This window comes from Meles meles, chromosome 19 (genome assembly GCF_922984935.1).
Source record: "Meles meles chromosome 19, mMelMel3.1 paternal haplotype, whole genome shotgun sequence".
NCBI classification, from domain to species: domain Eukaryota; kingdom Metazoa; phylum Chordata; class Mammalia; order Carnivora; family Mustelidae; genus Meles; species Meles meles.
Window position 1 is genome coordinate 54,511,995 of NC_060084.1, and position 24,852 is coordinate 54,536,846.

General features: G+C 41.3%; 2 protein-coding genes across 2 annotated transcripts in view; both read right to left on the minus strand.

Annotated features, from left to right (window-relative positions):
* The window catches only part of LOC123931286 (zinc finger protein 724-like), a 98,139-nt gene that overhangs the window by 32,249 nt on the left and 41,038 nt on the right, over positions 1 to 24,852 (minus strand). The window contains exons 2-4 of the mRNA XM_045988228.1: positions 8,322 to 8,400; positions 6,065 to 6,191; positions 5,491 to 5,586 (exon numbers count right to left, since the gene is read on the minus strand). Of these exons, the coding sequence (XP_045844184.1) occupies positions 5,491 to 5,586; positions 6,065 to 6,191; positions 8,322 to 8,351 (253 nt within the window). The 5' untranslated portion in view covers positions 8,352 to 8,400. The remainder of the gene's footprint in view (positions 1 to 5,490; positions 5,587 to 6,064; positions 6,192 to 8,321; positions 8,401 to 24,852) is intronic.
* The window catches only part of LOC123931291 (putative protein ZNF720), an 82,639-nt gene continuing 63,937 nt past the window's right edge, over positions 6,151 to 24,852 (minus strand). The window contains exons 5-6 of the mRNA XM_045988238.1: positions 8,322 to 8,400; positions 6,151 to 6,191 (exon numbers count right to left, since the gene is read on the minus strand). Of these exons, the coding sequence (XP_045844194.1) occupies positions 8,360 to 8,400 (41 nt within the window). The 3' untranslated portion in view covers positions 6,151 to 6,191; positions 8,322 to 8,359. The remainder of the gene's footprint in view (positions 6,192 to 8,321; positions 8,401 to 24,852) is intronic.

Consider the following 24,852-nt stretch of genomic DNA (forward strand, 5'->3'; position numbering starts at 1 on the left):
GAGAAAGAGATCACAAGTAGGCAGAGAGGCAGGAAGAGAGGGGGAAGCAGGCTCCCTGCTGAGCAGAGAGCGTGATGTGGGGCTTGATCCCAGGATCCTGAGATCATGCATGACCTGAGCTGAAGGCAGAGGCTTAACCCACTGAGCCACCCAGGTGCCCCCACTTAATACTTTTTTAAGTTTTCACTTGATGAAGGATATAATGATGTACAATAAGACTGGAACTTTCTGAAAAGACTTTCCCACATTTATTACTATGATAATGGTTCTCTGGAAATTGAGTTCTCTGATGTTGAGTTCCCTGACACTTGACTGACATCTTCCCCAGATTCATTACTTTGGTTTAGTTTTGTCTCCTTTATAAATACCTCGTAATTATGGAAAATAGAGTCCTCACTAAAGGCCTTCCTAAGTTCACAACACATGAAAACTTGCTCCAATTTAAGTTATTATCTAGTAAGTATTCCACAGTGATGTTTAGATAAAGATCCTTCTGTGTTTACTGAATTTAGAGAATATGCAACAAGGAGGGATAATGTGTTGGTGGGAGAATAATGAACCCTCTGAAAAGGACTTCTCAAATCAATAACATTTAGAATTTTTATCTTCATTTTTAAATGTCTAACATTCAGAAATGCATCAGTAAATGATTAAACCACTCTTAAATTTGAAATCGTTTGGGGGCACCTGGGTGGCTCAGTCGGTTAAGCCACTGCCTTCGGCTCAGGTCATGATTTCAGGGTCCTGGGATCGAGCCCCACATTGGGTTCTCCACTCAGGGGGGAGCCTGCTTCCCCCTCTCTCTCTGCCTGCCTCTCTCTCTACTTGTGATCTCCCTCTCTCTCTGTGTGTCAAATAAATAAATAAAACCTTAAAAAAAATTTTTTTTTAAATTCTTTGAATGAAACTTTCAACACGAACTAGGTGACTTCCCAAAATATCCGAATGTCCTTCTAGAGAATATGTACGTTGAAAAATGGATTATTATTGCTAGGTTCAAAGACATTGTTCTGCGAATGACTTAAGGTGGGTTTTTTCCCTGAATGTTTTCCCTCCTTGATCTGGTCTGTCAGTAGGATTTCATTATGGTAATTTTCCCACGTGGGTTATATCCATCATAACATCCTGCCTCCCTGGCCCTCACTACACCCATCACCTTCCCAGTCATTCATTAAGCATAAATACTCAGGGCCAGTGCTTCCACATCTTTCCATATCACTCCAGAAAACAAATCTTCCTCACTGGTCTTTCCCAATAGGCCTACAGTGTGTGGAAAGACACAACGGAAAGATACAAAATAAGTTATACCACTCACTGTACTGTTAAAATTCTAATGTGAAAAATTAATACACATTATAGTACATCATCAATGAGAAAAAGGAAGCACCAGGGTTTTGTTCTATCATGAAGACAAAAATGAATCAAACTGCCTTCTGGAGCGCTCCAGAAGGCATTTAGAACACAGCACTCCCAAGTACAAAAAAAGAAGAGCCACAAGGGAGAGACAAAGAAAGTTTGTGATGCTTGACCACAAAAGCTGCTCACCCTCCTTCACTCTCCATGGCAGCACTGTGAGAACACTCTTACCTCTCCTCAGGAGAGAAACAAATGAGTGACCTGTATGTTCAAGGCTTCAAAGGCCTGGCTTCTTTCCTTCTACCCTCTGGAATGGTTCTAGTCATGCGTGACATAGAAGGCAGAAGGAATGACAGCACCCTCTTAATGTCCTGTAATGGTGGCTCAGAGAAAAGGTGATCAGTTTGCTCAAACAATGGAGAGACCACGTACCTGAAGGCAGAGAGAGGAAAGTGTCATGGGCTCTAATGTGAACTACAATTTTTTAAACTGGGGAATTACAAAAATCGAGATGAGACAAATGGAAGAATATAGAATATGTCTGACAGGCCCCTGAAATTACTAATATAGGTGTTCTCCTACAGAAACCAAGTTCAGAATACATGGCTAAGAGGCTGTTTTTTATTTTAATTACCTAATTTGAACAAATGATCACAAGGCATATAAAGAAATAGAAAAATGTGTTTCAATCAGAGGAACAAAATAAATCTCCAAAACTGGCCCTAAATTAATAAAGAATTATTAATTGCCTGACACAGAAATCAAATAACCATCACAAAGATGCTAATGGAGAAAGAAGAGAAAATGGATAGTGTAACTAATTGTTATCAGGAAAACTACGCATGAACAAAACAAAAAGCAAAGGAGACAGAAAATATAACAACAATTTACCACAAATTGGGAGCTGAAGAGTACAATCACTGAATTTGAAAACACAACAAGGGGTCAGTCACAGACTTGATCAAGCAGAAAAAGAATGAAACAACTTAAGGATGCTTTGTTTTAAATTATCTACTGAGAGGACAAAAGAAAATGTGGAAAAGGACGGAGTCTAAGAGACTCATAGAACATCAACAAATGGACCAATATGTACACTAAGGGGACCCCAAAGGGAGAGCAGAGTGAAAGGGGCCAGAGTTTTTACATGAAGAACTAAAGACTTCTACTTCCCACATGTGTGGAGAAAGGAGACAAATTCAGCAAGTTTGGTAAATTTAAAGTAGGATACATGTTAAGACATGAATACAGTGCCACCTTATAATTAACCTATGAAAAATCCCAAGTGAAAACAGAATTTTGGAACAGCATGACAAAGGCAATTCAACTCATCTTGTACAAGAGAGCACCTGTAAGATTAGTAGTGGGATTCACAGCAGACCTTATAGGAAAAATTCAGGGGACCAATATATTCGAGCACTGAAAGATCAAAATGTAACCACCAAGAATACCCTATCTGGCAAAACTGATCTCCATGAATGTAGAAATGAAGACTTTCCTAAGTAACAACTGCTCTAAGCTTACCAGTAGATCTGTCCTACAAGAACCATTAAAGGAAGTCTTTCTAGGTGAAATAAAAGGATTCTAAGCAGAAACTGAAACCACACGAGAACACAAGCTCTCCATAAACATAAATATTCACACACTCATAGTAATCTACAGTGTTAATGAGGTAGCACAAGTCACTTTTATTTCTGCTAGAGAATTAAAAAAAATAAAAGCGTAAATATCGTAAGTCTAGGTAAATAAGTATATGACATAAAATACAAAATTTGTGATACTGGTAACAGAAAGTGGGTCCAGGGTTAGAAATAAGTAGAAGAGTTTTCTATGAAATTGACAATATCAGTTTAAAATTATTTAATTGTTATAAATAAATAAATAGATAAAATTATTTAATTGTTATGTCTTTAACAAATTTTGAGCAAGGTAACCACAAAAAAATTTTACTCCAAGGCAGCCCCAAAGAAAACATGTATAGAAGACACAAAGTTAATGGAAATGGAATCAAAGCACGTTATGGGTAGAACACCACAATTAAAGATAAAATTGAACACGTAAACATGATAGAAGTAGAAATTGTTTAAACATTGCTTTCCATTCACAGGAAGTGTTTCTCTCATGCAAAGAGACTACGTACGTTCTGCAAGAGGTGATGAGATTAATTGTATTACTGTGACAACTCATCTGCACACGATGTATACTCACTGAACACTAACCAGTCAAAGAAATGCACAAGATGAGTCACAACCAAAGCATGTATGGCTGGAAATTGTACGGATACATATGTAATTTTATTAGTAAAGAGCATAAACCTGACTCATATTTAAGTTAAATTCACACTGTCTAAACTGTATAAAGTTGACAACTCTCATCCTATAACAAGATACACAGGTAAAAATGATATCACAACTAAATAATGTTATGGAAGGTCCCATACAAAAGGAAGCACATTATTATGGAACTCTAGAACCAGAAGAAGGCAACATTTAACCAAAAGGAAATCACTATAAAAATAGGCAAATTTTTTAAAAAGAAATCTTCTTTATAACTCTAATTTCAAACTGTGACTGTGTAATGATGAAAAACAAGCATTTTGAATTACTGGCATGCCTTCACTGGAAGTAAGCTTGTAAAGAATATTCATTAATACAACCATGAAAAGCTCTAATGGAAAATTTTATGACTAAGTATTTAAAAGACATTAAAAAGTGTATTATGTTATTAATATATTCCTCCTCTTACACAGAATGCAAGGCTCTAAAACATTCTTCAGAACCAAGCACTGAAACAAAAACCTTTCATTTTGAAATAAAAACAACATGAAAATTGTAAAATGTGCTAGCAATCACTCTGTAAGAAATAAATATTTGGGATTAAATTCAGATATATTCTGAGGAAAGCAGAAGAGAAGACTAATGGCTAATTTTTCCTGTAAATGTAAAACTGAATTTAGGGACGCCTGGGTGGCTCGGTTGGTTAAGCCGCTGCCTTTGGCTCAGGTCATGATCCCAGGGTCCTGGGATTGAGTCCCGCATCGGGCTCCTTGCTCTGCAGGGAGCCTGCTTCTCTCACTGCCTCTGCCTGCCTCTCTGCCTGCTTGTATGTACTCTCTCTCTCTATCTCTGGCAAATAAATAAAATCTTTAAAAAAATAAAAAATAAAAAAATAAAACTGAATTTATAAACAAGATTTTTTTTTAAATATGGGAATTTTACCAATTATCCACCATACTTGTAAGCAAATGTCCATGTCATATCACAAATTTTCATGTAAAAAAATTCAGATATGAATCTGATATATAACTAATAAAGTGAAAACACACTTGATGAAGTCAAAGAACTTCATATCATACAAAATTATAAAATGATGTGGTTATGAATAAATAAGGTTTATTATAGCCTGCAAGTTCTGAGTTCTAAATGTTCTAGCTCCCATATGGCATTAATTACCAAGAAATTCTAGGATTCAAGTTGATATAATAAATTATTTCACCACTGAGAAATGGAACACAGAGTGGAAATTTCTAATTTTAGCTGATAAAAAAAAATGGACTTTTATAGTGAAAGAAAGCAGTATACCCTTCATTGTAGGAAGGTGCTTTGTTACCTGATGAACTTAGTGAGTCTCCATTACGTACAATTAAGATTAAAGCCTCCATAACATTGGAAAGCATAAACCAGAAAACATTTGATATCTGTCTCCACGGTTCTGGGATTTCTACACCAAACCCCAATATGCCAGCCACTACCCTAACACGCTTCTCACACAAGGCAAAGCAGAACTTACAAAGGGCTTAGCACAGGGTTCGTCAGAAATAGGATGACCTCCCCAGGGCCCTCACGGCGATGGAGAAGCTCTCAGATTATGGAAGCCCTCCCACTCCAAGGGGAGCCTCCTGGCCCTCCCTGTGGACGTGATGGACCATCACTGGAGCTGAAAGAGAATCCTTAGAGAATGTAAGAGCTTGATAATGGTGGAGAGCAGATGTTCCTCTGTGAGAGGGAGAGAAAGAACACTAGGCTTCTCAAACTAATTTCTGTTCAGGAAAACTATTAGAACCATAGCTTAAGGTCTACCTTCCTCCTTCAGACCTAAACGTCCCCTCTGTCATCTGCCTCATTCATTCCCACCTACCTGGATGGAAGGCTACCGACTCCTTTCTCTTCACATCCCAGAGCTGCTTCTCTTGCTCCAAAAAGATGACCAGGTCTGGCTTCCACATAACGAGACCTGTTTATTAGAAAAAATGACTAGGAGTATTACTGGAGATTCTAACTTTCATTCCACTATTGTGCTCAGTGGAGAAGAGAGAACATTCCAGAATTCTAGAAAAGGATTTCTCAAACACTGTTGACCAACAGCCCCTTTAGAACACATGGTAATTCCAAATAGTCACATCATGACCTCCACTTCCAAGTACAAAATATAATTATAAGGAATAAAAATTGGAGTTGATGATATGGGCAGCACTATTTTATGCTTCCAATGTTCAGTATTAACACTGATCTACAGAAGTGATGATGTTCCCTTAAGGAAGGGGACGCTAAGGCTGAAAAGGAAACATCATGAAGATTTTTCTCTCCTTCTATAAACCCCCACTTATTTCCCTTTCTGCCTGGATCTGAATTCCAATCATTCAAAGAGGAATCCTCTAATAGACAATCTTCAAAGGAGGGAAAATACCCCTTGGTTTGGGAAATCTTCTCACCCAGGAAGAGGAGGTGTCCGTAGTTCTCCAACATCACATCCCTGTACAGTTCCCGCTGAGTGTGGGTCAGGCGTCCCCACTCCTCCTGAGAGAATTCTATGGCCACATCCCTGAATGTCAGCAGTCCCTGTAATAAATATCACAGTCACCAAGGGGCCATTGACAGAGTTGACAATGGTCCCTAAGATGAAAGAGGGAGTTAATGTCACCAGCTAGACCCCAAGACCTGATCTTCAGGCCCACCGGCTTGTACCCACCAATTTTATCCTACATTTTACTTAACCTTCTCTTCCCACCTTATCTGTTGCTTCAGTCGAAAGACCCCATGGGCAGAGTCTCCTGTGTTGGAAACAGAAACTATCCAACGAAAAGTTTTGACTGCCCTGAGGAAGCACTTGGGCCTGTCTAGTTTGAGTTTAACCCCTGACTCATACCTGTGTAGATGGAGCAAGGAGTGACCCATGGAGTGGCCAACAGTTACTTCACCTCATTATAGTATGAAAAGCTCCACTGAAGGGGAAGCATAGACATCGTTTTCATAACATACAAAGTATGTATATAACTGTTGTCATCACAAGCATGTGTGATCATATGCCCAACTCTATGTAAGATGATAAAGCCCCTCTTGCTGAGTTTCCAGCTGAACCCCAAGTAAAAGGAAAATGTCTCCCCTGGCTCTGGGAGTCTCTGGAAGTTATTCCCTGTGATCTTCTTGGCTGCAAATCAAGTTTCCTTTGTGTCACAAGCCCATCTGCTGTAGTTTCTACCTGTGACTCTATGATACTTCAGGATTTTAAGACACTCAGACATGTTAATTAAGTGATTCTTGTTTTGTTTTGCTTGAAAATACAAAGAAGTAAATAGAAGGGTCACTCTGTGACCTATGTGTGGAGTAAAATAAAACCCTACAAGATGGGGGTCTGACTAAGAACCTCCCGTCCCAGAAATCATTATCTCTGCTACACGAAGGTGAGAGCCTTCATTGTCCAGTGGAAACGGACCTGAAGGGGCCTGCGAGCTAAAGGTAAAAAAAAAAGCATTCTTGAGACATTTTTGGTGCAAGAAACTGTTTTTATTAAAGCATAGGGACAGGACCGCTGGGCAGAAAGACCTACACAGTCCTTGTGAGAAGCCATTAGTAATATAGTTTTATGTTGGGGGTAGAAATAAAGGAAGTTTCTGCAGGGATTTTCATATGTTAAAGAGGACTTACAGGATCCTGGAGGTCTGGCTATTGTCAAGCTGGTAGCTTTTAGCCTCTAGCAGAGCATTAACATTAAGGCAGTTGGGAATTCCTGATGCAATGTCATACTCTTGCCTGTCTCAAGTATTTATCAACAGTCTGCAAGTTGCATTTCTGTCTACATTTCTTCTACCTTGGTTCTCAACAGAAACTAGAAGCAAGAGAAACCAGGAAGGAAGAAGTTTCCATTTTAACTGTGAAAGTTTCTGCATATCGCTCAGCAAATCCATCTAAGATCCTTAAGAATGATAATGGGGAAAATTCAAACTTCATAGGGGAGAAATCTGTCAGAGAGCACCAACCCAAGTAAAAAGAAGGTAACAGATCAGTGCCTTAGGCATCCTGAAGGATCTATTATTAATGGTGTGTTCTTTTGCCCCCAAACGGTAAATCAGAATAAAACTGTATTATGAGAATACAGTGCATTTATACGAAGTTCGGTCACACATAGTTTCCATGTCCTGTAATATCTAGCAACTTTAAATAGAGTATCTTTTTCACATTCTAGAGCGCAATCCTCCCCCTTTTTTTTTTTTTGAAAACTTTTTGAGTTATTCTGGGTCTCAAATCCATTGTGTTTGTTAATGCAATTCCTTACTCCTGATCTACACAGGGCTCAGAAAGAATCCAGATGGAACCTAGTAAGAAATGTTTTCCTTGACTGATATCCAAGGCTGGAGCCCCTCAGCAGCAGGAATCTGGGTCTCGGTGCTGTCCTCTTAGGGTCTGTCACCAAGGGACTATTGGTGGCATTTGCAGGCCTCTAATTCAAAGGGACAATTGTTGATAGACTATTGAAAGACAGGTTGGGGACAAGGGAGAGAATGCTCTGTAATATAGGGGGGGAGTGTTCTAAAGACTTAACCTTGAGTCATTTTTGAAAATGTCTTAAAATTAGGGGAACACATAAAGCAGAAACAATGTGACTAGAGGAATCAATATTTGCAATTTTTAAATGAACGGGATTTTGGGATAAAGAGTGACGCGCCATCTGACTTGAGACGCAAGGCTTACCTGAGAACGGGCCATTTCTTCTTCTTTCATGTTGTCCTCTAGATTTCTTTCTCAGAGGAGATTCGTGGAGAAATCACAGCTGCGTCAGGAGAAAATGCCTTTAAAGCCACCAACAGAGCGTCTGCACCTCTAAACTGCTCGGCCTGACGGCAGGACTTTGAAATGCAGAAAAGGCCCAAATTCCCAGTCCTTTGTGTCAGGAGCCTTTCAGAAACTATGACCTCCTACTTGAAGACCAATCCCTGACTTTTCCTTCTCTGCTTTCAGGGGGCCTCCCCTCCCACCGATGCCCACAAATTCAGCTTCAGCATAGGAACCGCGTGCTGCACGGACCTGAGCCTCCCAGACTCCTGTAACAGAGACCCCGTTACCTCTCCGCGAGCCAAAAACTCTACTCAAGTCTCATAAATTAATGAGGAGCCCTCCTGCTTAATCCTGGCCTCACTTAGGATCACCTGCAGTCCTTAATTAAAACAACACTGTCTTTTCCACCCACACCGATAGGCAGAATCTGAGGAGGGCACCGGCAATGATCGGTTTTGAAACTCCACACGTGATCCTATTGGGAAGCATTTGGGGGAGGTGACCAGGCAAAGGACAGCAACCAAGGCTAGAATTGTTATCCAGATTTAAATCCATGCCTTTTCCACGGACCAGTTTCCGGAGATTTATACATTCTCCGTCTTTCTGCTCAGCACAGGGAGACACCCTTACAAATGGAGCTTTCCCTTATAAATGCAAATATCTCTTACAAAAGTAAACATACTGGGTTTCAGAGCTTTTCCTTTGTCTGCTGTTTCTTTAAAATAACAGCCTAGTGGCGCCTGGGTGGCTCAGTTGGATGAGAGTCAGACTTGATTTCGGCTCAGGTCGTGATCTCAGGGTCATGAGGTCGGGCTCTGCGGAGCAAGGAGCCTGCTTAAGATTCTCTCCCTCTTCTCTCCTCCCCCTCCCCCCCCAGCTCCGTCACACATTCTCAAAAAACAAAAAACAAAACCAAACAAACAAACAAACAAACAAAAAAACAGTATAAAATAATCCTTATGGCAAAAACACATATTTTGGGATGGTACAAGGCTCTTCTTAAATAGGCAAATATTTATTTTCCTAAGTATCTGCCAAACAGCTTCCCAAAGTGAATGTCGTTTTTATACTCCCATCAGCAATAGAAAAGAATTCGCATTTCTCAGTATTTTCACAGAAATGTGGTGTTACCCTTTTCCTTGATTTTAGCCCTTATAGAAAATATTGAGTGATTCCTCCCTGTAAAATATGAAGTGGTCTTAATACAGTTATTCTGGTGACTCAAAGGGAAACCACTTAAAAGCATCGTGTTGAACAAAAACCAAAATAGCTGCATTAAAATGTCAGCAAGGCTTGATATTAAACTAAGTATCCTTTTTCATTTCGGCAAGCTTCCCCTCCCCCTTCCTTCGTCTTCCCCCCTCCCCCCCAGGAATCCAGGACCACTCTGAAAACCTAGTGAATAAGGCTGGAAGCACAAACACAATTCCTGTCGAAACCGGCTAGATCCTGTATTGCCCTACAAACCCCCCCAGCCCCTTCCCCTGGGTGGGCTTGCAGTTTTGAAGGCCCTGACCTGCGGCAGCCTTGTCTGCCGAGCAAAGCTAAAAGCTGTTGTTCCTTTTTATCCCCAACTCTGTCTTCACATTACATTTTGGGTCTGAAGCATGAATGTCAGTTTTCAGCAACAGAATGAATGTTGAGAGAGGAATCCATCATTCTTCATCTGTTCTCAAGTCTTTGGCCGGTCTAATAATTAAACTGATGTAAGGGAGATTCACAAGAGAAAAATAATAATAATTTCTTAATTAGGGGAACTTCAAAGATACGAGGCTCGAAGACAGGGAATTGATGCTTCATGCTGCTGTGACTTAAGAAGGGGTAGAGATTTAGAATTTCATAAGGGGGTAAGCATAGTCCCAGGAAAAAGGAAAGAGCAAATGTTTATCAAACAACAGTTTGCCACACCAGGCAGGCAACTCTTTATAATATAAAAAGTTAAAGTCTATATTACTGTAGAGTTCCACCGTCTAATAAATTAGAGGTATACAATCAACCTCACAAAAGAAGGAAATCCTTCCATTTGTAGCAACACAATAAACCTAGAGGACCTTTTTTTTAAGTTACAGAAGCCAAGCCAGTGCCCCTTTGCCCAGCTTAGCAGTCTTTAAATTTTAGCATGCACCTGTAGCCCCACTGATTGATAAACCCAACCTCTTTGTATATCTACAGATCGTGCCTTGTTTCCTAGAAAGACTTGGATTGGAACCCTTTTGCACAACCTTTCTCCTGGGGCACCAATACACAATCTCCAGCACCTCAGTAATGTCTGTGGCTACGAAGAGGCAAGCACGAAGTGTTACAGATTACCGCACTCCTCTTTTACAGATTACTGGCCTCGAGTTCCTTTTCAACTCTTTGGACCAGGCTGAAACTGTGGAGCTGGTTTTTGGACAAGACTCCACCTTCTTCCCAAATGGCTGTCCTCCTGAATAAAGCTCACATTCCTTCCCAGTCAAAACCGTGTCTTGAGTGTTAGCTTTGGGAACAACTCACAGCCAATCTTTTTTTTTTTGTAACAAAATTGTGTTATCATTTAGTACATCCGGTGGGAAAGAATTCTTGAGATGTTTAAGATGAAACTTAGTAAGTTTATTCAAGTAGCAGGGGGATAGGACCCCTGGGCCGACAGAGCTGCACTTTTGTTGCAAAGAGCTGGAGGTTATATGCTTAGTGGTCAGGGGCAAGGGTCATGCAGGATGTATTAGATCATAAATGTTTCTTTGAATTTCTATTCATATAACTACTTTAGCAAAATTTCTCTGGTGCTTATCATTCAGTTCAATATTAATTATGAGATAGACAGGCAGTCAGGAGACCCTTTAAGAATGTAGCAATCAGCTACATTTGATTCTTATCAAAACTATGCAGGCTATAGGTCAACCTTCTGGGTTAAAGGTGAACATTTTTCTGTTTCTGTGCCTCAGCATTTCACACCCAACCAATTTTCTGTCTTTAAATATTTAAGGTTGTTGAAGGGTGAAGGGCTCATATTCTATAACTTTTTCTAGATGACACGGGTTGTAGAGACGTCCCTACCCATGCATTGAAATTGGTCCCTATCTGTCCCCACATATAACTATTAGAGAAGCCATTATTGTAGAGTCCAGAGGGGACATTGCGGTGAATTAGCTTTGAGTAGTGGGTATTATCTGTTGGCTGTGTAAAGGAGTCAGGAACTGCTTACACATATTTCAACAATAGGACAGAAAATAGCAAAAGAGAAAACACATTAGAATATTACTATAATGAAAAATCAGAAGAACAACAGAACAGAGACAGAATAATGTAAAGAGAGACAAGTCACAAAACAGACTCTTAAGGATAGAAAACAAAAAAAAGATAGTTACCAGAGGGAAGGGGGGTGGGGTGAAGGGTTAAACATATGATTAAGGACTGCATTTGTGATAACCACTGAGTCATGTATGAAATTATTTAACCACTGTATTGCACAGCTGAAACTAACATAACATTTTATGTTAACTGGAATTAAAATAAATCTTAAGTCAAAAACAAAGAAAAAGTGGTGGCAATCCATTAAAATACTGACATATTGGGGCCTGGGTGGCTCAGCTGGTTAAGCGACTGCCTTAGGTCACGATCCTGGAGTCTCGGGATCGAGTCCCTGCATCGGGCTCCCAGCTCAGCAGAGAATCTGTTTCTCCCTCTGACCTTCCCCTTCTTGTGCTCTCTTTCTCTGGTTCTCTCCCACTCAAATGAATATATAAAATATTAAAAAAATACTCATGTATCTTCACAATAGCAATAGACAGATAAACAGTATATTAGTTGATATGACTGAAATGAAGAAGCCTTCCCAGATATCTGTAGAGGATAGCTAATGCTTTGCTAACAGGACATATGATTGTACATCAACATTTCTTAATAATTACTTCTAGTCTGAAAATTAATGAAATTATGACTCTTAGGACATTATATCAGAAAATGAATGCTTCTTGAATGCTTATAATTTATATTTTCAACAAGAATTATATAGTAGATTTGAAATGCATAACACAGTCTGTAATGATCTTAATACATTTTAATGATAGAACATCTTTTTTCTTTTTTTAGAGATTTTATTTATTTATTTGACAGAGAGAGAGACAGACAGTAAGAGAGAGAGGGAACACAAGCAGGCAGAGTAGGACAGGAAGAAGCAGACTTCCCGCCAAGCAAGGAGCTCATGTGGAGCTTGATCCTAGCACCCTGGGATCATGACCTGAGCTGAAGGCAGACGCTTAACGACTGGACCACCCAGGCGCCCCATAGAACATATTGGTTTTTAATGTGTTAATATTAATATTAATTAATATTAATAATGTTAATATTGATAGGTAGTGAATAATGTATTATCCTGCCATCAGTATTAACCTACCTCACCTTAATTAAGAATGTAGACAACAGGGCACTTGGGTGGCTCAGTGGGTTGAGCCTCTGCCTTCGACTCGGGTCATGATCTCAGGGTCCTGGGATCAAGCCCACATTGGGCTCTCTGCTCAGCAGGGAACCTGCTTCCCCTCCTCCCTCTGCCTGTCTCTCTGTCTACCTGTGATCTCTCACTCTGTCAAATAAATAAATAAAATCTTTAAAAAAAAAAAAAGTCACACACAAAAAAAGTGTAGACAACAGATAGTATCTACCACCCATTTGATAATGGTGATGTAATATAACTAGTAATCCATTTTCTCAGTGGCCTCAGACTTTAGAAAACGTGTGGTTATATTTATAACAGTATGTTGCATCGGTTTCTCCCCCTTTGAACTTCTAGGACATCAACATGAATATCTTACAGATTATACAGGGGGACTGCTGACAGTTGAGGCAAACTCCATGACAGTGCTACTTGGCATCCATGGGGTGTGGTCAGTTGGGCTGCAGAGGACTTGAACTAACACCAGCCCTTCTCACTAGCACGTTCTCTAAACAACACCCCGTAGAGTCACATGTTAATATGACACCTTATAGGACACTTCAACCACTGCCCTTGTGAACAAGCACTTCCCATGGCGCTCTAGGCATTCCCCTTGTGCACACCTTAGAGAAGATCCCCACAGAGTTTACCTAAACCTGTTTTAGTTCCAATAGGACAACCTGGAATTCCCCAGGAACTCCAAAGCACTCCACCCATGGATCCGAATAAAGAATTGAGCCCCATGTGAAAACCCAGTGTCTTTAAAGATAGATTCTGTCAAGAACCTAAAGGGTCCGGGGAGTAGATTCCCCACTAGAGGCTGCAGAGAAAATCCCAGGCCTCGTGAAACCTTGATTTTGACTGTATAAGACCCTAAACAGAAACTCGGCAAACCCACTGAAAGTCAGATACATAAATAGCAGAGTATTCTTTTTTAGCTCCTAAATGTGTGGAAACCGGTTACAGTAAAGTTGGAAAACATCTACACAAAGGCAAAACATTAAGTATAAACAAAAATTATTTACTCATTTTTAATTTAAACAAATTAAAGTAAAAGTCCCCATTCATTACCCCTAGTCAGTAACAGTTTGATCTTCAGTCATAAAAGCCCATCAGTTTGAGGTGTATCCTCATTCTTGTGTAATTTCAGAGGGTACGTGAAGTTCCACTTGAAATCGTGTAACACACTTACAAACTAAAATATATTGCACTAGCTTTAATGTTTACAGAAATATTGTCAGATCGAACTCTGCCAATCAAACTGCTTTCCTCAGCCAATCCTACGTATGTAAAGGTGGTGTTTTCCCACCAGTAGAAATAGATTTACTGCAGTCCTGAAACATATCTGGTGGTAACTATCAATATTACACCCTTGCTGAAACACCTCCTTTTTAAATACATTTATATACTTAAATGGATCACTCTCTTCCTATCACACGTCATGAAATGTGGATCTTTGATTTATACACGTGTGCCTTAACTGGTGGGTTCCTGGATTGAGACGGTTGCACCATCATGACTGTCTTTTTATAATGAGTGGACAATTGCTGAACTACCCTTGCAAATGCATAAAACAAAAAAAAGGCAGAAAAATCAGTAATATCCTATCAACTGTGTTTCCACTGTTAAAGAAATTAAACAAGGAAGCCATTGACTCAGGTGGCTCTAATGCCTTAGTAGCCTCTATAAGCAAATCACAAGTTAATTCACAGTCACTGCATTGGAATGGGGGAAAAAAAAATGAGGGGCGCCTGAGGAGCTCAGTGGGTTGAAGCCTCTGCCTTCAGCTCCAGTCATGATCTCAGGGTCCTGGGATGGAGCCCCACATTGGGCTCTCTGCTCATTGGGGAGCCTGCTTCCCCCCATCTCTCTCTGCCTGTCAAATAAATAAATAAAATCTTTTTAAAAAATGAACTTAAGATCAAAGAGTTACAGTAAAGGAGGCTTTCCAAAAATAAGGCAACTACCAAGGTATACCCAAACACTGTCCTTGCTTTGCTTCCACATACTCTCAAATAAAAACCTCACTAGTAGCTCCTACAGGTGGGACATCCCTAACTAATCTTTTTGCTAAAGATAGATTGATTTTTACATTTTTATTTACTTTTTATATATTCGTATTTTTATTTATATTTTATTCATTCAATTAATTAATTAAGACGGGGAGGGGAAGAAGGCAGTGAGAGGGAATCTCCAGCAGACGACCTGCAGAGCTCTGCCAGAAGCCCAAGGCCACTCTTGATCTCACCACCCTGAGATCATGACCTGAGCCAAAACCAAGTGGGAGACTTAACTAACTCAGCCACCCTGGTTCCCAGTGCCTAACAAACTGAGTAGGCAAATTATATTGTCAATTTAAGACTTGAAAATTTCAATGTACATTACTTCATCTTTTCAGATCACAGTGCCACCTTTGATTTTGACAAGTTTCTCAAGCGGCCTAAGCCCCTTGCCCCCGCTGCAAGTGGGCAGCCCATTCGGTGCGACAGGTTTCCCCGCCCCACTGTGCCCACTTTAGCACATGCGTGCAACACACCAATGAGATTCTGCCCTCACTTCCCCAGACTTCACCCTCCGTAATGGCTTCCCTCAGTGCCTGCGCAGATTGTTCCCAAACAAGTGCTGTGCATGCACACAGAGGACGTGTGGCGCACGCAGCCTCTCTCTGGGCGGAAACCCGAGTCGTCCCATCCTTCCCTCACCAGCTGGGGTCTTCAAGCACCACCCCCGAATCCCAACTCAGCGAAGCCCACACACCTCAGTTCACAGCTCAGGCAAGCTAGGGCCAAAGTCTATGGGCACGCCAGTCCTCCTTCTGACTAATGTTATCATTACACCGAGAATGTTCGACGCCCTCTCCCTTCCCTGTGGCCCACACTTTGCACATGCGCACACGGGGAACCCGGTGAGCTTCCCGACATCCGCAGTGCAGAGGGACCCAGAGCAGCGGGTATAAGGAATTGGACATCTGGGTTCACCCAGTGCAATGTGAACTCAGGGAGCTCCCCCAATGCCACCTCTCCAGCAGACCCGCTGACACCCTATTCCGGATTCATTCTTCAGGGCTAACACTATGAGCACAAACCTCAGCTGCCCCAGAATTCACATCAGGAATAGTACTTTTGCCTAAACGGGGTTTTGCAGAGCCTAACACAGAACTATCGGTTCAGTTTCTGTCAAAAATGATCTCAGGCCACAATACTGCCCTTCACGGCTCCACCGTCAATCCCTGTGCCTCCCTTCTCAACAGCTCCGGGACAGCTCCTGGCAGGTCCACCTGGGTGGCCCCAACTAGCACTCACACTTTCCTGAGGCTCAGACTCAGAGAAAGCAGAGTAAAGGACTAAAAATTTCGGGAGTCAGTTTCACATGTCTGGTTGAAACGCTGCTTCCAAGTTAACACATGGCATCCCACCTTCCATTCCTGGGATGTCCACTCATAGTCCACACATTAAAATGAACCAAATACATAAATGCAAATGATGAATCAAATTTCACACAGAGGCTCTAGTCCACCTTTCCTTTCTCTCTCCCAGTCCACTCTCTATATTTGTGCTATCATGGACAACACTACTTTTCAGATTAATGATCATGAAAAAGGAAAAACAGTCCCTAGAGTCCCAGGGAGGCACACGCAGTATCCACATCCTCATGAGAGAAATAAACATACAGGACCCAATTCCCAGGGATTTTGAAAGATTAACACGCGCAATGCCTGTAAGACTCCCAGTACAGTGTCCTGGGCCCAGTGCATCCTGTAGTCACACACCCAGACATCCTACACCTGGAGCATGTAGTAGCTGCTCAATAAACATTCCTTTGATGCATGAGCACATACTATTTATCCCAAACAGCCTTGCGCTGACACCAGCGCCTTATCTAGTCCCTTCCCAGCTTGCAGGGGATGAGCAGAGTGTCATGTTTCCAGGAGATGTCAGTCTTCCCTGCGAATGGCAGTATTTGTGTTGATATAGGATGATTGGGTAGAACAGATTCAGGTTTGATCTTCTGCTTTCTCAGTGCTACTGGAAATGATGTCTGGGGGCAGCAACCTCAGTGGTCGTTAAAAACACAAATTAATGGGCTTCATGCAGACCTAGGGAGTAGTGATATCTGAGTGTGGGGCTAATCTGTTTTTAATGGGAATCTCGAATGGTTTGTATACACATGAAATTTTCTTAAGTTTATTTATCTAAGCAATCTCAGTACCCAACAAGGGACTTGAACTCATGACCCCACAACAAAGAGTCACATGCACTGCAAACTAAGCCAGCCAGCCAACCCTATATATACACGAAATTTTGAAAAGCAGTATTTGCAAAATTCATTCTCAGGTTTGGCATCCTGTCAGGATCCCCTGTGTGGGTTTTAGAACTATCATCTCCAGGATCCCAACCCCAAAGCTTTTGTCACTTACTCCTCAATAAGGCCTAGCCTCTATTAGTTCTTAATGACATGGCTCAATTCATTCCACTGTGAGGCCAAGGTAAACACTGAGGCTCCCAGTTACATTTCTGAGGACAGAGCACACATGGCCTCATCAATGGGGAAGCCTCAATGGGGAGAGCTGTTCTATGTAAGTTTGGATAGGGGAGGGTCAGTCTACCCCACATTCCTGATGTTGTACCAGAACATGTGTATCTGCAGGAGACAAGGGCACCAAAAAAAAAAAAAAAAAGGAGAGAGAGAGAGAGAAAAGTAAAAGACATTGGGTAACTCTTGGAAACTCGCTACGTGTACAGATTTTCACATGCCTCCACAATCAATGGAATAGCAATCAGATCACATATACCCTCACTGGCATGGGGAGGGTTTGGATTTCACTGTGAATGCCATGGAAGACACTAGAACAGAAGGTAAGTCCTTAGAGGATATAGGAAGATGTGAGGAGTTAGACAGGAAATGTCCCCCTGTGACCACCAGAGAAATAAACCTTGTCTACAGGATCATTCCATTTAAGAAGAGCATCCCAAGACACATTTTATTTTTTAAAAAGATTTATTTATTTATTTGTTTGAGAGAAAGAGAATGTACAAGTGGGAGGAGAGGCAGGGGGAGAAGTAGAATCCTCAGGATTGAGGGCAGAGCCCATTGTGGGGCTGGATACTAGGACCATGAGATCATGACCTGAGCCAAAATCAAGAGTCAGACACCCAACCAAATGAGCCACGCAGTACCCCCCAGATCACATTTTAAGGCTAAGTTTTCTCCCTTGACCTTCATCTGTGCCATTTGCTTCATTCATTCCCACCTACCTTGGTGTGTGACTACAGTCTCCTTTCTCATCATATACCAGGGTTCTTTCCTTTTCTAACAAAAAAGACCAAATACAATCTAGAGATAGCAAGGCCTACTTATAAGAAAAGGAAACGTGACTCTTGCTGGAGATTCTTCAATTTGAAATCCAGCACTATGCTTGGTAGAGAAGAGAGCACATTACGAAAGGATATAGAAAATTAGGGGTGCCTGGGTGGCTCAGTCAGTTAAGCATCTGCCTTTGGCTCAGATCATGATCCCAGGGTGCAAGGATCAAGCCCTGCATTGGGCTCCCTGCTCGGCAGGAAGCCTGCTTCTCCCTCTCCCACTCCCACCCCCTCTACTTCTGTTCCCTCTCTCAATGTCTCTCTGTCAAATAAATAAATGAAATCTTGGGGTGCCTGGGTGGCCTGCTTCCCCCCCACCTGATTGTCTCTCTGCCTACTTGTGATATCTGTCAAATAAATACTTTAAAAATAAATAAATAAAATCTTAAAAAGAGAAGAAAAAAAGTTATTTCTCCAAATGCTCTTACTGATGGCCACGTTAGAACACTTAGGAAGCATTTTCAATGTTCAGCTCCTTAATACCACTTCCAAATACTGCTGAATCAAAAGGAAGGAATCGATGTCTGATTTTAAGATTCTATGCCACTTAGTTTCTAGAATTATCAGTAATCTAGAGTGAAGGTTATGGAGAACCTCGGCAGATGGGAAAGTTAAAGTCAAGACAAAACATCATGAATACTTCCTTACTTACACTTACAACCACAAAGCCCGACTGTTTCCTTGAAATGAGGTCATTTGTCATTTCTGATGAGTTATATAGAATTTTAAAACACATGGACATAAAGCAATTATACTATGCTACTTTCCTCTTCCTGAAAATAGAAAAGTAATAAAGGAGAGAATGTCTGTAATGCTATGCAGGATAAAATGGAAAGTTATAAGACCAAGGAATTTAGAACATTTACTTGCAAAGACTAGGATCTCCAGTAGACAATTCCCTTCATTTTCTAAGGGAATCTGGCAAGAGATCCTGAACCAAGTGAACAAAATTAATATTAGCTCTAATGAGATAAACTGATTCCAGTGGCCTGAAGCACAAAGGACTCATTACTGTGGTTGTGCTTACCAAAATAAAGCAAATCTTTATATTATTCCATTCATGAAAATATAGCATTTTTCTGAAAATTTCAAGCCATGGATTGCTTCCATGTCCTGTAATCTTTAAAATATTTTATTTATTTTTTTAAGATTTTATTTATTTATTAGAGAGACAGAGATCACAAGCAGGCAGAGAGGCAGGCAGAGAGAGAGATGAAGGGAAGAAGGCTCCCTGCTGAGCAGAGAGCCCGACATGGGGCTCAATCCCAGGATGCTGAGATCATGACCTGAGCTGAAGACAGACGCTTAACCCACTGAGCCACCTAGGCGCCCCTAAAATATTTTAAATAGTAAGACTTTCGTTGAAGCAATCTAGACAGCAAGACTCTCCTTTTCAGAACATTGACTTATTCTCGGCCCAATAACTGTCTGGTTTATTGGTTCATGTTCATCTAGTTTCCAAAGACTCAGGCCTCACCCAGATAGAACCTCAATATTGTATATTCTCCTCCTTTACTGGGATCCCCAAACCCAACCCACCTCTAGAGAGAATCTTGGGTATCAACACATCTCCATATTGATCCGTCACAGAGAATATCACAGAATATTTTCAATAGTTGCAGGTCATGACTGCATGGTAGGAATTCACGCTGCATAGAAAACGCGGTTGGAGAGAATGGAGGGATGGCCCCAGGGATGTAAGAGAGGACTATCCTGAAGGGCTGACTGACTATCCTTAAAAGGATAAATACGGAAACCTATGGGCTCTGCAGGACCACCAGAACTAGACAAGTAAATATTTGCAAGTTCTGACACCTGACCTTTCAGAAAGAAATGAAGACATAGTCCTAAGGCTAAGTCAAGATCTAACCAAGAAGCAGCCATTTCTGCCTCTCCCTTCTGTTCTAGCTTTGTTTCTTAAATGATATTAGGTAGAGAAATCACACCTGTTTGGCTTTAAAGGCCTCAACGCAGCCTCTTCACCCGCTATCATCAGCTCAGAGGCACAAGGATCTCGAGATGCACAAAAGGCCACCTCTCCTTTGTCAGAGGAAGGATTCAGAAAAAAGGAGCTGCTAAGTGGACACTTACAAGTGTGTTTCTCCTTCCCGGTTTCAGATGTCCTCCCCTCCCACAGACAGCCACAAATCCTGCCACAGCACGGGGAGCCTGGGCTGCCCTGACCTGCCCCTTCCAACTGCAGACAGAACAGACTGTTACCTTGTCTCCACCAGAAATCCAGACTCAGCTCTCACAGATACACCTTCAAATCCTCATGCTTCCCCCTGGTCTCCTGAGAATCACCTGGAGCACGGAGTTAAAGCGGCCCTGACGCTCTCCCCCTGACCCACAGACAGACTCTGGCAGAGGGCACAGGTGATGCTCGTTCTCAAAACGCACCGTGGGATGTTTACTGTAAGCCCAGGCTGATAAGCAATGATATGCTTTCACGTTTCAATGGGCATAGAAATCACCTGGTGTTCCAGGTTCCACAGAAGAGATGGTGATTCTGCAGGTTTGGAATGGGGTCCGGGAACTGGCACGTTTCACAAGTTCCTCGTTAGTGCTGATGCTGCTCCTGGGGACCCACGCTTAGTGGCTACACCGGAGAATGCAGGCACAGCACACCTGAGCCCCCCACACCCACCATCTTATGTCAACACAAACATTTCCTGGTAAGTTCCCAGTTAAGAATTTACTATTTACTTTTCACTGTTGTGAGTTTACTGTTGTTCCCAGCAAAGACCACCATCACCACCCCAAAGGACCACGTGCTTTCACAGCACTTTAAAATTTACAGAAAGAAGACTAGTGAATGCACTAATGTCTGAGCAAGTCTCTATTTGGAAAATAATGTGTATACATTGATTACTGCAATGTTGACTGAGCACTGATTTTGTGTTCACAAGGGTTATGGTGCGACATGTTGGCAACTGCCCATATATGATGCGATTTCACCCTCATATAATCCTGCGAGCTGGGCACTAGGTGTCCTGTAATAACCATGAAGATGTAGATACTGGCCCCACCTATCTGCCTCATCTTTTTCCCTATCAATTAAAAGAAATGTTTGTATTCTGTATGAGTGAAATATGGACGGATGTAAAAATACAGAAAGGAAGGGATGCCTGGGTGGCTCAGTGGGTTAAGCGTCTGTCTTCAGCTCAGGTCATGATCTCAGGGTCCTGGGATCAAGTTCCATGTTGGGCTCTCTGCTCAGCAGGGAGCCTGCTTCCCTCTCTCTCTGCCTGCCTCTCTGCCTGCTTGTGATCTCTGTCTGGCAAATAAATAAATAAAATCTTTAAAAAAAAAAATACAGAAAGGAAGAATAGAAATTCAGAGAGTTTTCATTGTTGCATTTACGTATTTTTAAGAGGAAAGAAAAATATTTGATTTTATAAGTAAATGATAGTTTTCTGTACCATGTATACTTTCTTCATCAACATATGATTATTTTAATTCCTTCACAATAGTGTAAATTTTTAAAAAAGATTTATTTTTACTCATTTGTCAGGAGAAGAGAGAGAGTTCAAGCAGGGGGAATGGCGGGCAGAGGGAGAAGCAGGCTCTCTGCTGAGCAGGGAGCCCAGTGCGAGACTTGAGCCCAGGACCCTGGGACCATAACTTGAGCTGAAGGCAGACACTTAACTGACTGAGTCTCCTAGGCATTCCTGGTGCTACAAATTTCTATTTTTTTTTTTCTCAATTTTAGTTATTCTAAATAGGAAGAGTCATCTCCCTGTAGTCTCCCTGGTTTCTAGGAATAGTGATTAAAGAAAATTATATATGTATATATGTATATGTATGTATGTATATATGTACACACACATATACATATGTGTATATGTATACATTTATTGTATATGTGTATACATATATACATACATACGTATACATATATACATATGTATATGTATGTGTGCATACATATGTATATATGTATATGTACATATGTGTGCACATATATAATATTTATGATATATGTATCAAAATACATATCAAAAATAATATATAATATTGATCTCTGTATCTATCTATACAAAACTCAGCTTAGAAGAAGGACATCCTTCCATCTGGACAGTGCGGGTGAGCATGGAGGATATTACGCTAAGTGGAATAACCCAGACAAAATGGCAAATACTGCATTATGTCAATTATATCTGAAATCTAATGAAACTGACCTCAAAGCAGAGTAGAAATGTGATGCCACGAGGTGGCTGATGGCAAAGTGGGAGGCGTTGGTCAAATGGTACAAAATTTCACTTATGCAAGATGAGTAAGTTCTGGAGATGTGAGCTACAGCATGGTGACTACAGACAATTCTGTCTTATTATATCTGAAATTTGCTAAGAGAGTATATCTTAGATGTTCTTACAAAAATTAAAACATCAAAAATAAAAAAAAATCTGTAACACTTTGAGGTGATGGACATGTTCATTAGCTAGGTCATTTAAAAAAATTTTTTTAAAAGATTTTATTTATTTATTTGACGGGCAGAGATCACAAGTAGGCAGAGAGGCAGGCAGAGAGAGAGAGGAAGGGAAGCAGGCTCCCTGCCGAGCAGAGAACCCGATGCGGGACTCGATCCCAGGACCCTGAGATCATGACCTGAGCTAAAGGCAGAGGCTTAACCCACTGAGCCACCCAGGCGCCCCTAGCTAGGTCATTTTAACCATGTTGTAATGTATACAGATATTTCTATTTTGTTACTTGAGTTACTACTCAATCTGCAGGAATGGAAAACAGGATTCTGAGTGAAAGACTTGCGAAGCACGGGACTTAATGATAAAAACAGAAACAAAGGCACTAAGATACATAGTCCTTTGCTCCCATTTCTCTGATTCGCAGTTTTGGGAATTGTGAGCACCAGCCCTGGAGAGATGAAAGGAACAGCCACTCAGAGTGTGATCTCCTCTAATCTGTCCTGCGAAGGGAGGAGCTCCCAGTGCCAGGCCAGACAGGCACACAGCCTGAGAAGCGGGGGATGTGGTTTGCCTGAGGTTGAGACTGGCTGTAGGCTCTGATCCCCCTGCCTCTGGGGGTACTTCCAGCTCTGTCGTTCCTAAGCCTGCCCAAAGAGATTCAACGCTCAGCATTCATATTATTTTAATCTATTTTGTCTCTTCTTTGTCTATTCATACAATGAAAAGCAAGTTAACATAAATGCTTAGAATTTTCAGTAAGAATTATATTAGAAAGCTTCCATTCTTTTTTTTTTTTTTTAAAGATTTATTTATTTATTTATTTGACAGAGAGATCACAAGTAGGCAGAGAGGCAGGCAGAGAGAGAGAGAGGGAAGCAGGCTCCCTACCAAGCAGAGAGCCTGATGCGGGGCTCGATTCCAGGACCCTGGATCATGACCTGAGCCGAAGGCAGAGGCTTTAACACACTGAGCCATCCAGGCACCCCTAGAAAGCTTCCATTCTTAACAAAAATGTACAACAAATACTACTACTGGTACTAAACACTCTGGTCCATGGACGGCCCCTCAGGGGTGATACCAGAGCTCATACCACCACACAGAGAAGGAACTGGCCCAACTGAAGCAAAGTGCCCTGTGCATCACGTCTTCCTCACCTTGACTCCACAATCCTGAATTCAACAATGTTCCCATTTGCTCTAACCTAAAAGTTCCTGGATGGTAGGCATCATGACTCTTTATCTGTTTTGTAATGACTGAATGCCATGGAAATAATCAGGTTCTATCTGTTTGCATCTCTGTACTTGCTCAGTCAGTGTCTTTACCACAGTATGAGGACCCTGGAGCACCTCTCACTGGGAACCATGAAGGAGACTCCTTCTCTGGAGGGAGAAGAGGACCCTGGATGACTCATTCTTCTTTCTCTGAGATGGAAGCAGATTCACGTTCTGGTGACAGTCTAACACCAGTCTACAAAGGACATCCCTAAATATTCCAAAGAGTCCCTGGTCCTGAAGAGTGTGTCCCCAGTGAGACTGAACTGATGCCCCATAAGGATCCAGGCAGCAGAAACCTTGGGCTGAGTCTGGGCCATCATGTGGGGCACAGATGTGTCCTGGTGGATCGGTATCCTTTGATGCAGATGTGATGTATCCTGTTCCTGGGCAGGGCTCTCTGGAGTAAGAAGTCTCTACTTCAGTTAACATAGTTTACAGGCAGCTGTAGTTGTGGTCATGATTCCAGATACATTGTGGGTCTTAACCCCGCAGTGTTAAAGGATCTTCTCCTCTCTAGAGTTTGCTTTAAGGCAGGACCTAGTGTGGTAGGTTTCAATGCCTACGCTTGTTGCCACTTAGAGGCTCCCCACTGACCATTAGGAGTGACAGGTTTTTGGACAATCAACCTTGCTGACCACCTTTGTGGAACTGTCTTCACAAGCCCACACACAGGAAAATGTTAGGCAAATATGACATCTCATATTGAAAGGTATCCATTCAGAAATATTTTGGGTATCTCTACATTCTTTCAGGAGACACTGTTACATTACTGACTGGACTCTGACCTTATATCCTGGGACCATTAATACAACACAATTGTGTGGATAATTACATAATAATTTTTAAAAGATTCATTGTATAGCTATAATTATCTATTACTAGAATAGATTCTCTATATTATTCTCAATTTTACCTACAATGTCACTAGCTTGTAAGTGTACATAACACTTTGTGAGGCATGAACACATCAAT